General features: G+C 49.8%; 2 protein-coding genes across 2 annotated transcripts in view; both read left to right on the forward strand.

Annotated features, from left to right (window-relative positions):
* The window catches only part of PARL (presenilin associated rhomboid like), a 53457-nt gene extending 52865 nt beyond the window's left edge, over window positions 1–592 (forward strand). The window contains exon 10 of the mRNA XM_005675204.3: window positions 269–592. Within this exon, the coding sequence (XP_005675261.1) occupies window positions 269–380 (112 nt within the window). The 3' untranslated portion in view covers window positions 381–592. The remainder of the gene's footprint in view (window positions 1–268) is intronic.
* Window positions 3867–11328, forward strand: MAP6D1 (MAP6 domain containing 1). Its single transcript, XM_005675264.3, has 3 exons — window positions 3867–4304; window positions 9180–9297; window positions 9785–11328. The coding sequence occupies exons 1-3, from the start codon at window positions 3925–3927 to the stop codon at window positions 9863–9865; spliced, it is 579 nt and encodes a 192-aa protein (XP_005675321.2). The 5' UTR covers window positions 3867–3924; the 3' UTR covers window positions 9866–11328.

Below are 13128 nucleotides of genomic sequence, written 5' to 3' on the forward strand. Positions count from 1 at the left end.
CTTGCAGGGCTGTGGTGAATTAAAAGTAGTATGTGTGTGGTACTTCTGGAGTAGTCACGTTTGGTTCCATTCTACTTCCATCTTTTATATAGTCTGTGTATTAAAGGTAAGTCATTGATCTATGTTAAGTAATCAGCTATTTTAATATGCTGGTTAGTAAGTGACAGTGGCATTCAGGTTTTAAGATGTCAACGTGGTATCGTGGTACTTGTTATTTGTATGTCATACTGTTTGAATGTTGGACCTGGTTTGTTCTTCTTTTCCCCAGATGGTATATTACTTACGGTCATGAACTCATTTGGAAGAACAGGGAGCCTCTAGTGAAAATTTGGCATGAAATGAGGACTAACAGCCCCAAAAAAGGAGGTGGCTCTAAGTAACTGGGGCTGGACAATACTGGCGCGTCTGGTCTGTGCTGCCTGAAGGCCCAGGAATGCAGCGGCCCTGGAGTGACCACATCTTTGCTCCTGCCTGGAAGATACTCAGCATCTAGCTTTCCCAGTATTTTAAACTGTCCCCAGAACATGTCTCATTAGAAAGTGAATTATGACAAAGTTGTGAAATAAAGGTTTATATCTCTCTAGTTTGTAAACAGAGGGTGTGTGTCTCTTTTGAAGAGCACTAGTGCTGGCCTGGAATCTCACTGTTCGTTGTTCTATTTAACATGCGCCTGAACCTGAAGAGTGTGCACATGGAAAGGTCAGAAGTGCTTGCTTTTTAATGTCAGCCTTCTAGCACCTCTGCGAAATATTTACTTTTACTTACCTACCCCTTTCCTTGCTTGGTTGACAGGTAAAAATTAAGAACATCTTCTCTCTGGCATGGTCTGAAATAACAGCTGCAGTGTTTTCTAAATTTTTCCCAGGAAAGGTAGGTAATACTTTGTGGCAGTGAGTGTCATATACAAAAAGCTATTTTTAGGTTTTGCTTTCTAGGTTAAAATTAAAGCTAAATTAAGAATTAGAAGGAACTATCCTGGATAAATTCGAACTTGAATCTGAGCCTAACTGCATCTTACATTGGAAAATGTCCATTCTCTGAAGTGGAGCATCTTACTGACATAGCAGACGGGGGTTGTCGTAGTTTCACTGTAGTGGAACAACTTCTCATGATTGACCGTTATTTCTAGGAAATGTAATTTGAGAATTTAAAAGTTTTTCTTGAAAGGATTTATCGGGGAGTTTTGGGGTCTTTTGGTGATCTCAAAAGGTTATGCCAAATTTTGCACCTTGTGCTGTAGAGGGCCGGGCTTGTATGGTGGCAGGCACGGAGCACTGGGTTTCATGACAGTGAGAGGGAGCGGTGCCCACCTCACACGATGTTAGGAGCTAAATGGCAGTATGTGCCCAGCACCAAGGAATTGTTCGGCTATGGTGGTTCATCTTCCCCACCAGGCCAGACTCTTCTCTACTGTGAAATACTGGTCATTCTTGCCAGGCAGAGGATTCTATTCTAAACTAATGTCACTTCAAGGCAAGATAATTTTTTTTAACCTAGCCTTCATCTTGCCAGTAAGAAGCCAGGGTGGTTGTGTGTGGGAACCGCCCAAGGTCACACTGCTGTGCTTTGACATTTCTGAATATGTAGCTAATACTAACAACCCTGTGACTTACAGATGAGGCAAGAAATGTTTTTCAGAGATGGGATGGGAGGCTGAGATCATATGGACCTTCCGTATGGAGTCCAAAATGAGATTCATGTCTGTGGGCAGACCCGAAAAACAGGCAATGAAGAAGACAGGTCTCCTCTTTATGATTTGTGATGGTCTGAGAAGGCAGGTTTAGAAGGTCAAGTATCTACCTATGAGAGGCCTTGGAGGTCAGCGTCCAGCTCCAGAAGAACAAGCCAAACTGTCCAAGGCTCTGGCAACTGTCCCTACTCTCCTGTTTGCCCGCTGAGGTACCTTCATTCCTCATCTTGGCTGCTTTGCTGACACGTGATCACCCCAAGGCCATGCTCCGCCTGGCTTGTGCACCTTGGCCTCTGCCACCTCTACTGCGCTCGGCAGTGTGGGGTCCCAGAAGTGCAGCCTTAGCTTTCTTTTCTCTCTACTTCTGTGGCTTCAGTTACCTCCGTGAAATTGTCTTCTGAGCTCTGTCACTCTGCACCTGTGTCTGCTGCCTGTCAAACATAGTTCTAGGTCCTGGATCGCACTGTGCAGGCATGTTAAATGTCACTCCTGGCTTAAGCCAGAAACCTGGGCCATTCTAGATTCCCTCTCTCACCTCTTGTTTGTAGAATCCAGCCCCTTCTCTCCACTCTTAGCACCTGTGCGTTAAGTCCCAGTCCCTTGTCCCTAACCTGGCTGTAAAGACTGCTCTCCAGCTGCTCTCTGAAATGTCCTGTACTTCTCCATATGGCCACAGAGTGCTGAAAACACGCTAGTCATTTCCTGTTGTCGCCTGTGAAAAACGGCTTGTGTAGTGTGGCTGCCGAGGCCCTCCGTGATCCAGCCCTGGGTGCCTGTGGCTGAACCCCTGGGCCCGGACCCCTGCGTTCCCACCCGGTCCTGCTGTCCACCCTCACTGCAGGTGGTGAGTCCAGGCCCCTGGCCCCCTTTCCGCTGCTGGAAAGCTCTGGTACACTGGTTTCCATGTCTTGTCACCCACTGCTCTGTAAACCTCCTGAAGGCATCCAGCATTATTCCAGGAACACAGCAATAGTAACTGCTCTTTTAACTGTTTAACGAATGAAGGAGTCAAAACAAGAAGAGCTGCTCTTTTTTTTCCCCTCCTGCAGGACGGACTGTTGTAGTCACAAGTCTCCCGAGTGGCTGACCCACGGCCGTGGTACATGGAGGTCACACAGAGCAGGTGGGTAATCTGAGCAGGTGTGTCGTCTCCCAGTGTCTTCACAGAACACAGGGCTCCTCTGCTGCTGCCTTGGGTCATGGCCGGGCCCAGGCAGCTGAGCTGCTGCCACTTCGGGCAGTCATCGTGTCACGTCACTGTGCTTTCGAGCTAAGACCAGCAATGCAATGGTTTGGGAGAGGAATCTCTTTTGACTGGCCAGGGCTATACTGCAGTTCCTCTGAGGTGCAGGCTGGATACTGTCCAGGTATATGCTTGAGATGGTGCACTGGGTAATTAATGTTGTTTCGATAGTTACTAGTAACTGGTGTGCAGTGCACACTGAGGGCTTGTGTCAGTTCAGGAAGGCTTGTGTGGCCAGGGATTGTCTGATAACCTTGTTACGCCTGAAACAGACTGACCTTTAGCTTGGAGGATTACCTTAGCTCTGCACAGGAGGGAGAGGAACTTTTATAGCATAGTAGCCAAAGATTTGTGGCAGCTTTATAAAGCTAAATCAAGCCTTTGGAGCCATGCTTTAAAATTAGGGATTTTAGACCTCAGGAAATGTCAGTTGAGGGCTAATGTCAATTCTCACTGGAAGGCCGAATTGGTTGTCACAAATTTGGCATTATAAAGGCTGATCCAAATGCGTGTTCTCCGGGAAGTGCAGCCCCAAGTCTTCTCTCTGATCCACTCATCGCTTCATCTCGTGCTTGCCCGCAAGCCCCGTGTGCAGCCTCGCACAAATCTGGCAGCCTGTGGGCGGGGCCCAGCGGACTGTTCACTCAGTACCAGCTAGGAAGGGTTGCCATCCGGCCCCTGGGCTCTGCGAAGCCAGGTTCAGTTTGTAGGATAGCACTTGGGGAACTTTGGATTAAATTAAGGAACATTCTTCAAGTTGGATACTTGTAAGTGCCTCCAGCCGGTTTCAGTTTAACCCCAGCCCCGCTTCCGCACCCCTCCAGAGCCGAGCGCTCCGCGGAGCTGTGGCCCAGCCCTCGCTCCCTGGGTGGCGGTCCCAGGCCAGGGGGCGGAGCTGCGGCGGCGCGGGGAGGGCCGTGGGGGCGGGGCCGCAGGCGGGGGCGGCGGGGCCCAGGAGCGCGGGGAGCCGAGCGGCAGACGCCGGGCCGGCATGGCGTGGCCCTGCATCAGCCGCCTCTGCTGCCTGGCGCGGCGCTGGAACCAGCTGGACCGCTCCGACGTGGCCGTGCCGCTGACCCTGCACAGCTACTCGGACCTCGAGAGCGAGGAGCCAATCCCGGGCGGTGTTCCCTCGCGCAGAGGCCCATCTCCCGCAGGCTCCCGGGACCCCGGCCGGGACGTGCCGCTCACTCAGTACCAGCGGGACTTCGGCGTATGGACGGCGCCCTCGGGGTCCAGAGATGCAACGCAGGGACGCGGACCGGGAGCAAGCAGCCGCAGGGCCAAGCCCCCCGCAACCCCCGGCCGGGGGGTCTACGTGCTCCCCATCGGCGACGCGGATGCGGCTGCAGTGGCGACCACATCATACAGGTATGAGGCTGGGGGCAGGGGAGCGCATCGTACCCAGACCCCGTGGTCCCAGGAGACTGAATCGCGGAGCCAGGAGGACCAGGTGGGCAGGAGCGAGGAGGCGCCCGGATCCCCCATCCCACCCAACTTCGAGAGCTTCAGGCAGCCTGTGAGGTCACCCCTTTGATTCTCCGTTGATGCTCCCTGATCAGACTTGGAGTCAGAGAGCAAGCACTTCCCTGATGGTGAGCTCACTACCTCACTCTCTGGGGCAGTCCTGTCAGAAAGGCCTGCCTTCGTAGGAGTTAAAATCTTAATTTCCGCCAGAAGGGCCCAACCATGGAAGTGGTGCTCGCAGGCCAGCTGCCAGTGCCCTCCGGGGGCATTGGTGGTGAGGACCAGATGCAGGGCTTCTGGGTGGTCCCCTCAATATCCCACTGAGGGCAGCTGACTTGGCTCTCACTGACAGGCCTGTGCTCCTCTCCTGGATAAGTGAGGGCTTTCTTCTTACTACAACTGTGAGACATAGTCACTGTAGAAAGACTGGAAATTACAGAATTTACAACATAAAAATTAGTATCCCCAATCCTATCCTAGACTGGTAGTTCTTTCTAATCCTTAACATGCATTTGAGTTCATATCCATTTGTAGTTCTTACATGGCTGGGTTTGTAACTACATTTTTTTTTTTTTTTTTGTAACTACATTTTTTATTTCATGTATGTGGGTGTTGATCCCTGTTACTAGACGCTCTTCTATAACATGAGTTTTAATGGATGTGTAGTGTTTTCTCTTATGGGTATATCAATACATTACCCATATATAGATATGTACCTCCAAATAATAATGTGTTCTCATGTCATTAAATATTTTGGGTGTTGCTAATTTGGGGCTACTAAAAACACTGTTCTTTGATCTAGTTACTGCACTTAGAGAAAATTTCCCTACATGTAACCTTGAACATGGGGCGGGAGTTAAGGAGTTAAATAAGGTACATGTCAACAATGTACAGAAGGTGGAAACAGTGTCACTGTCCTACTGACATAGGGGACTGGTTAATTCTAGCTCTGCCATAGGAGAGACTAAAACAAAATGTCAAAAAAGATGCACAACAGTTTGTCTGCTACTATCTGTGTTGTGAAAGGGTTATTGATGTATACATATCTGCTGAAATAAGCGTAAAATGTCTCCGCATGGATACGTGAGAAAATCATAACCTTTAGGGAAAGGAAGGAAAAGGAGTTGTAGATGCTGCCAGGAGTAGAGGGAGACAGGGGCTCTTCGCTCTGCTGTTTTGAACCACTGCTTTGTTTTGGGGGCTTTCTTTTGGCCATGCCATGTAGCTTGCAGGATCTTAGTTCCCTACCAGGGATCAAACTCACGCCCCCTGCAGTGGAGGTGAGGAGTCCTAACTACTGGACCACTAGGGAATTCCCTGAATCACTGCTTAAAAGAAAAAGAAAATGTACATGTATTACCTTTAACAACAAAAAAAAATTTAGAGGAAAAAGTAACTTACAAGATCACCATTCTTATAGTAAATCTTTTCTTATACCCTAATTTCTTCAGTATGAATTCATACCTGTCGAATTAAGGGCCAAAAGGTATGAACTTTCCCCTTCAACTTTTACTTTTAAAATCAACTGTTTTGAGGTATAATTTCCATCCAGTAAAATCAATCAGATGGGTGACTTTTGTATACACCTGAACACATGATCGAGACACAAGAACATCCCATCTCCTCAGAGATTCCTTAGTGGGCTGGCAGGTTTTGAGGAACTCAGTGGGGAGTGGCTGTTGCAGGGTGGGTCTTGTGCTCAAGCCGAGCTACAGAAATGTGAAAGGCAGAGCACTGAGCTGCAGCGCTGGCGCCCTAGCCAGGCAGTGGAAGGTGCTGACTGCTGCATGACCAGGCCCTGATCTGAACCAGCTGGAGGGAGCTGATTGGTGACAGGCCTGGAAGGCCAGAGGTTCTGGGTGTGCCATGCCTTCACATGGCTGATGTTCCAGGTATAGAGCGGGGTGGAGCTTGCAGGGAGATAGCTTCAGCTCTGGGAAGGATACACTTTCCAATAATTAGAACTGACTGAGATGAGTAAGCTTGCATGGTGCTGAGTTCCTGCTCACTGGGAGTGTCTAAGCAAAGGCTGGACTTTCAGAAGCAGTCCCTCACCTGTTAAACAGATGGCAGGTTTGAATGTCCTGCTGGGTCCTTCCAGTTCCTGTGATACTAAAGGTACTGCTTAGCATGTACCAGAACCCAGGCTTAGGACGTCCCATAGATTATCTCCCCCAAGACTTTACAGTGTGTGTGCTTAGTCGCTCAGTCGTGTCTGACTCTTGTGACCCTGTGGACTGTAGCCTGCCAGGCTTCTCTCTTCATGGGATTCTCCAGGCAAGAATACTGGAGTGGGTTGCCATTTCCTTCTCCAGGGGATCTTCCCAACCCAGGAATTGAACCCAGGTCTCTTGCATTGCAGGCAAACTCTTTACCAATTGAGCTACGAGGGAAGCCCAAGACTTTACAATAACCCCCTGAAATCAGTTCAGTTCTTGCTGTCCCCATTCTATAGATGAGGCACTTGAGTGTCTGGCAAGAGGTCACGTAGAACAGAGTGGAGTTCCAGTGTTTCTTGCCCTAGATCAAATTTGTGCCCCCAAACAGGCTGCCATCCCCTAAGATGCTGCCTCCTCTCAATCAGGTAGCTGCTTGACCTATGTCTGGCAGTGGTTGGGCAAAAGTTGGGACCCACTACAGCTCTCCTTCCTGGTGTATAAACTTGGTGGGTCACCTGGTCCCTCTGACCCTTTCCTCATCGGTAAAGCAGGAATAGTAAGAGCTTGACTTGCCTGGGTCACTGCCAGAAACACAGGACTGCTGCTGAACTCGGCTCTCCTGTCACCCTGCAAGCTGACTTCTGAGACCCTCTACCTCCCAGCTCTACTACTGGTATGAGCAACTCCATCCCGCCTGCCTTCTTGCAAGATGCATGTTACCTAAGAAAACCATTTAAATAAATTCACAAAGCACAGATAATGAAGAGATCATGAGAGCCCAGAGATATCAAGGGTACTCGTGGCTGCTCCTCTCCACCCCAGCAGGTCTCACCTCACCTGGCCACTGGCCTCCAGATGAGAACTGACCTGCCTCACTCGCTTGCCTTCTCTCCAGAAGTGTGTGCGCGCACACTTCTGGCTCCAGAAGTGTGTGTGCGCGTGTGCGCACGTGCGCACTTCTGGCCCAGGTTCTAGTTCCACCCACTTCTGGCAGTTCTTCCTGTCATCTCTTTCTTTCCTCGGTGAGTCAGTTAAAGGGCTAACCGTCAAAGTGCCAGACTTGGCACTTTTTAAAGTGCCCAACTTGAAGGGTTAGGGAAGTTAAGGGATTTGTTTGAAGTCATGTTGGGCTGAGAACCAGGCCTCAGTATCCTCAGACTGGGCTCTCTGCAATGCCCTGGTAGCTCCCTGCCCCTCAGTAGGAGGGACTGTGGGCATCGAGTCCAGTTGAGGCTCATGTGAGGTGGATGATGGTGGAAATTGCTTGGTGAGGGAGGCACAGTGGACTCAACTTAGTCCTGTATTTTTATTATCTCCTGCCCCACAGTCATGGGGACTGCTCTAGCCCCTGGGCCAGGTCACTTCCTGCTTTGGGACCCCTGCAGCCACCCCGGGACAGCTGGCTTGGGCTGCCTGACCCAAGGCTCAGCTCAGTGCGGGGACAGAAGGGCACGCCCAGGGGAGGACCTGCTTCCCCAGGAGACGCAGAGCAGCAGATGGTGCAGCCAGCTGGTCTTTGAAACCTTGCAGCTTTGGAAGCAAAAATTATCCGATAGAGCCTTGGTCCAATCCACTTCCTGGTACCCAAGTGCTGACCATGGACAGACACAGCTGTGCCATACACACGTGGCCTACCCAGTGGTGCCCAGCTGTGCTGCGGCTAAGGAGAAAAGGCTGCTTTGTTGGCCTCAGGGCCTGGAACCTGGCCAGGACTGTGGATGGGATAGGCACGGACCCAGCCCACATGTGGGTACTGCCCCTGGTCAGCTGGACACTTTTACCCTTGGTCAGGGGCTCCTGTGGGCCCAGAGGGGGTCTCTGCTAATTTAGTAGGGGAATTGACAGAATTGAACTAGGTCTTTTTTTTTTTTTTTTTTTTAAGAGGAGTTAGTTTTTGTCAAAAGGATGTACTCTGAGCACATGGAGCTAGGCTGTGCCAGCCTTGTCACTTCCCTCCAAGCAGCCAGCAGTCCCTACCCCCATGCAGACCACCATCCTTCCCTGCTCCCGTGCAAGAGTGCCCATGTGCACAGCGCCATGCAAAAGCCATGCGGTCTTTAGTTTCTTGAGATGGTCACTATGATTTACTCTCTTACAGGAGTTAATAACACAGGTTATAGATAACTAAACAGACCGCTGGGCCTCACTTTCCTCCTCAGTTATAACCAGGTACGACCATGCCTTGCTGTGCGCTGTCCAGGCTGGCCCCTGCCTGGACCTAAGGGCCACCAGTGACACGGGCTGGAGGCGAGCGACTTCCGCTGGTTCTGGGCTTCTAGAGCCCCTTGACCTGGCCCAGAGACAGTACGGGGAGCCCAGCACATATCAGGAGCTTGCGGTTTACGACAAATAGGATACTGTTGTTGCCCGAGCTCTCTGCTCACTCCCAGTGCAGCGTGTGCCTGCTGCTCCCTGGCAACGTGGGAGCAAGTTTCTGGTGGAGCTGTTTGGAGTCTACTTCCTCTGCTAGTTCTGCCTCTGTGAGGAAGTAACATCAGCAGCCAGAGCAGCAGCTCAGCAGTGGACACTGGCCAGGAATGTTCCAGAAGCACAGGGCAAGAGCCGAGGCCCCTGAGGGACCAGCCAGCCCTGTACAAGGTTGTGATGTGTTCTGTTCCAGACAGGAATTCCAGGCTTGGACTGGAGTGAAGCCATCAAGATCCACAAAAGTGAAGCCCACCAAAGTCATCACAACCCACAGCTCTGGATGGGATGGCAGCCCCAGGGCCAGTTTCCAGGTCAGTGAGAAGCTGGTGCCTGGCCGTGGCGGGGTGTGAGAACAGCGGCTTTCCTTTGCAGGTTAGGGACTAGGTGTCAGATGTGGGTGGTGTAGGATGGCACTATAGCAGGGGCAGTGGTTTCTGAACCCCCGTCGTCATCGCTCACAAACTGAAAGCCAAGGTGCTGCTTTGTCGTTAGCCACGTGTGTCCCCCTAGCACTGGCTTCTCTGGGAGCAGGGTGTTGCCTCCCTAAGTCCCAGCCTTACCCTTGACCACTTGCTTAGTGACAAGCTTCCAAGTCCCTGAGTCAATGTAAGAAAGAGGAGGGGCTGGGAGATGTAGGGCTGTTCAGTTTCTGACTCAACCCAAAGGGTTTGGGAAACAGAAGGTAAGGTCTTGTGGACACCCCCCACCCCGACCCTTCAGGTTAGCAGTATGCAGCTGCTGGGAGGGGGAAAGTTGAGGAAGAGCTCCACTGATCTGTGGCCAAATTTCATTTTTCAGGCCCCTGAGGTGAGGAAAAAGTTTGCCCCTAACCCCTCAGCCATCTTTCAGGCCTCGGCTCCCCGGATCCTCAACGTGTGACTGCCCACCGAAGAGCGAGCCACAGGGGATCAGAACCCACCACCGGGGACTGCAGTGAGGTCTCAGGACTGGATGGCCCCGTCAGGGGAGGGGCCTCCGTTCTCGCCAGGGGGCACCACTCTGCAAGCCACACGGGTGCTGTGAGCAGAACAGGGGCACCACCCAGCTCAGTGCTGGGGCCCCGCCACCCTCTCCTTCCTTGGGAAGTGTGCGGAAAGCTTCAGATCTTTTTTTAATTGCCTCTTTAGGGCGCCCTTCAGTTTTTAAATCTGAAGACCTCGATCAACTCTACTGTGAACTGAATTGGTCTCTGGGGGTTGAGGAATATGGACATAACAGATTCTTGAAAGATCCAGTAATGTCCAGGCTGTATGATAATTTTATAACCTATGGTAACTCAAGGTAATGTCCTTGGATAGTCCCACCAGCGGCCCCCCACAGGTTGTAGAAGAAATCTTAGGTCATCACCTGCATGTGATTCATGATAGCTAAGTAACCAGGAACAAGCTTCCCAAAAGAACAGAAGAAGATCAATCATAGGGTTTCTTTTTTTAAAATGTAATTTCTTTATGGCCAAGATGACCCTGGTTTTAACAAAACATTTCTTGGGATGAGTGAAGTGCTGAATGAAGGATATTTATCTTGTTGGTTTCTGAGCCCCGAGTTGTAGTACTAACACCAGTTTTGTTCCTTTAGTGTATTGATGACTAGATGGGAACTACTATATAGTAAGAACCGCGAGTGTCTTTGGGGCAAGGGTGGCCCAAAAGGCCTTAAAATGTCATACATTACAGGGAGCTCACTAGCTGCTAAGGAACCAGCTCATTTTGGTTTTGGAAGTCCCGCTGCTGACTTTATCGATCAAGTCCAGCCAGTGCAGCACCTGGAACCAGCCTGGTTCTCTTTGCAAGCAGCCCTTGAAACATTTGTGTCCTTTTAGAGATTATAGGCACAAGCTAAGGACAGTTTTGGTAAGAAAACTCAAGGATTTCTCTTTGGATTTTTATCCCTCTCCAGCTCCCAAGTGACTTAGCCTGGTGAGCCTTTACTTTCGCCACAAGAGATGGCATTCAGGTTTCAGAAGCAGCTCAGAGTGGAGGTGGGGCAGTGTTTCCAGCTCAGGCTGCGAGGGGGCCATCCCCTCAGAGGTGCTAGCTCCCAGCTCTGGCAGGCACAGCCTTTCCCCTCATTCCAGCAAAGGAAATGATCTGAGAGAATCATTTAAAACAGAAAAGCAAAACCATATGCTTACACAAAGGGTTCTATTATTTCAGACTTCATTGGTTTGCATGTTAGATGTTCCTAAGGGAAAAGAGACTGCCTGCTGGGCCTTCTGTGAGAAGCAAACAGATTCACTGTACAATCTCAGATTTTACTAAAATGCAAATGTACTATTTCGGTTTCTTGTAACTTATTTATTTAATCATAAACACGAACGCCTTCTCATGGCCTCCTTTACCCTCCTCTTGGTAACGGGGTTTTGATGTGCCTTGGCTACCGCTGCTCTGCCCTGGGCTTGTAGATTCTGGGAATGCTCACCCAGGGCTGTAGTCGCACCGGTGTCATATGCAATATTGAACAGGAACCCAGATCTCCCCAGCCCCACCAGGAGCCTAGGGTAAAACGAGACTATCCTTGAAGCCAGTCTTGGGCACATACCTTGGTTCTCACTCATTAGCTGACAGCAGCTTAGACTTCTGTTTCCTAATCTGCAAACCCCACCCCCCCCCAAGAGAACTTAGGTCTCCGTGCAAAGCACAGCTGCTGTACGTGTTCTCTCCTGTGCAGGCACCCCTTCGTGGGAGCCGGCTCTACGGGCATCTGCTGCTTTGGTCCAGCAATAGCCCCTGTCCGTCACAGCCAGCTATGCCTCCCCCCTGAGCTTGTCCTAGGAGCCCCATCACTGCCCAAGAGAGGCCTGACCTTAGGAAGGCATCCTGCATGCTCAAGAACAGAGAGCTTTTCACAAACATCCCAATGCAACAGCTTTCCTTACTAGACTTCATTAATTATGAGATCTGAATTCTGAAGAAACTTGTTCCACTCACTCTAGGTCTTAATAAGGCTACTCCAGTAACATTATGTTAAGACCTTAAGAAGCCACTGAGATAATAATAGCCTCAACCATGTGGTCCCAACTCATGTAGGTCATATAAATAATACACATAAAGACAGAAATGTACTGAAATATTAATAGTGGCTATCTTTGAGAAGGGGAACTATGGGTAATTTAAAATTTTTTACATCTTACAATATTTGCTCAAGTTTCTATACAATAAGCATTTTTGTATTAAAACAGTTTAATGTGTTAGGTAATTTTAGCCAACAGAAAGAGTTCAAATTAATTATTCCATAACCAAAGTTAGCACTGCAGTAGCAGGCTTGATCAGCTGTGAGGAGGCCCAACCAGAGGGAAGGGCCCCAGTCACTGAGAGCAAGATTGGCGGTTCCAACTGAGAAAAACCCATTACAAACACTAATATTTTCATCCTTGTAATAACTCCAGGATTTTAGGTCAAACTCCAAAAAGCAGCATTTGAGAGAACTTTGGCTGTGCAGCCTGCCCCAAGCCGACGGGGGATCCTTTGAGCTCTTGCTGGCCACACACACAGGCTCCTCCAGTGAGGAAGAGAGTCCCCGATAAGGTACTGTGACACTGTCCTGTGGCTGCTGTCAGAACTGTGGCTGACACACAGAACACTCAGGAAAGGGGCCTAAGCAATGCCCCTATTCTTCCTCCAGACCATTTGACTCCCTAAAGGCTGATACTAAGTGAAGCCTGGTCCCAAGAAAGCTACATACTTGGACTGTCTCCCAGGGCCTCCTCCCCAAAGAACTTACCTTTGAAGAACCAAAGCTTCCAAAATAAAGCCTTTACTTCTTATTAAGGGTGGATATAAATAGTCATTTCTGAAATATTTCTGTAGTTCCTGTAGTTTTTTCTGTGCTAGCAGATGGTCCCAGCAGGACCAGGTCACAGGAGTAACTTTTTCCAGGCCTCAGCAGAGACCCATTCTTGCCAAACGGACCAATGTGCTTCCTGGTTGGAAGCTGTTTCCCTCATTGCCTTGGCTTTAAGGATGCTCTGAGCTCAATCAGGTTGTTTTCCTTCACTCTAGGCTGTCAGAAATCATATGTCCAGGGCCAACATGCATTCTTCCAAAACTGTTTCAGATTTTTATATAACTGTGATCCTTCTTCTACTAGCTGCAAATTCTTTTTGGAAAGAAGTAGAAGAATACACAAACCCCTACACCTCTGCC

Source organism: Capra hircus, chromosome 1 (assembly GCF_001704415.2).
Source record: "Capra hircus breed San Clemente chromosome 1, ASM170441v1, whole genome shotgun sequence".
NCBI lineage: Eukaryota > Metazoa > Chordata > Mammalia > Artiodactyla > Bovidae > Capra > Capra hircus.

What these genes read in the sequence shown, in the direction of transcription:
- MAP6D1 (XM_005675264.3), top strand. Translation starts at nt 3,925, where the DNA reads ATGGCGTGGCCCTGCATCAGCCGCCTCTGCTGCCTGGCGCGGCGCTGG. An exon ending in GTGGCGACCACATCATACAG is followed by an intron (nt 4,305 to 9,179) that starts GTATGAGGCTGG and finishes GTTCTGTTCCAG; the next exon opens with ACAGGAATTCCAGGCTTGGA. An exon ending in GCCCCAGGGCCAGTTTCCAG is followed by an intron (nt 9,298 to 9,784) that starts GTCAGTGAGAAG and finishes TTCATTTTTCAG; the next exon opens with GCCCCTGAGGTGAGGAAAAA.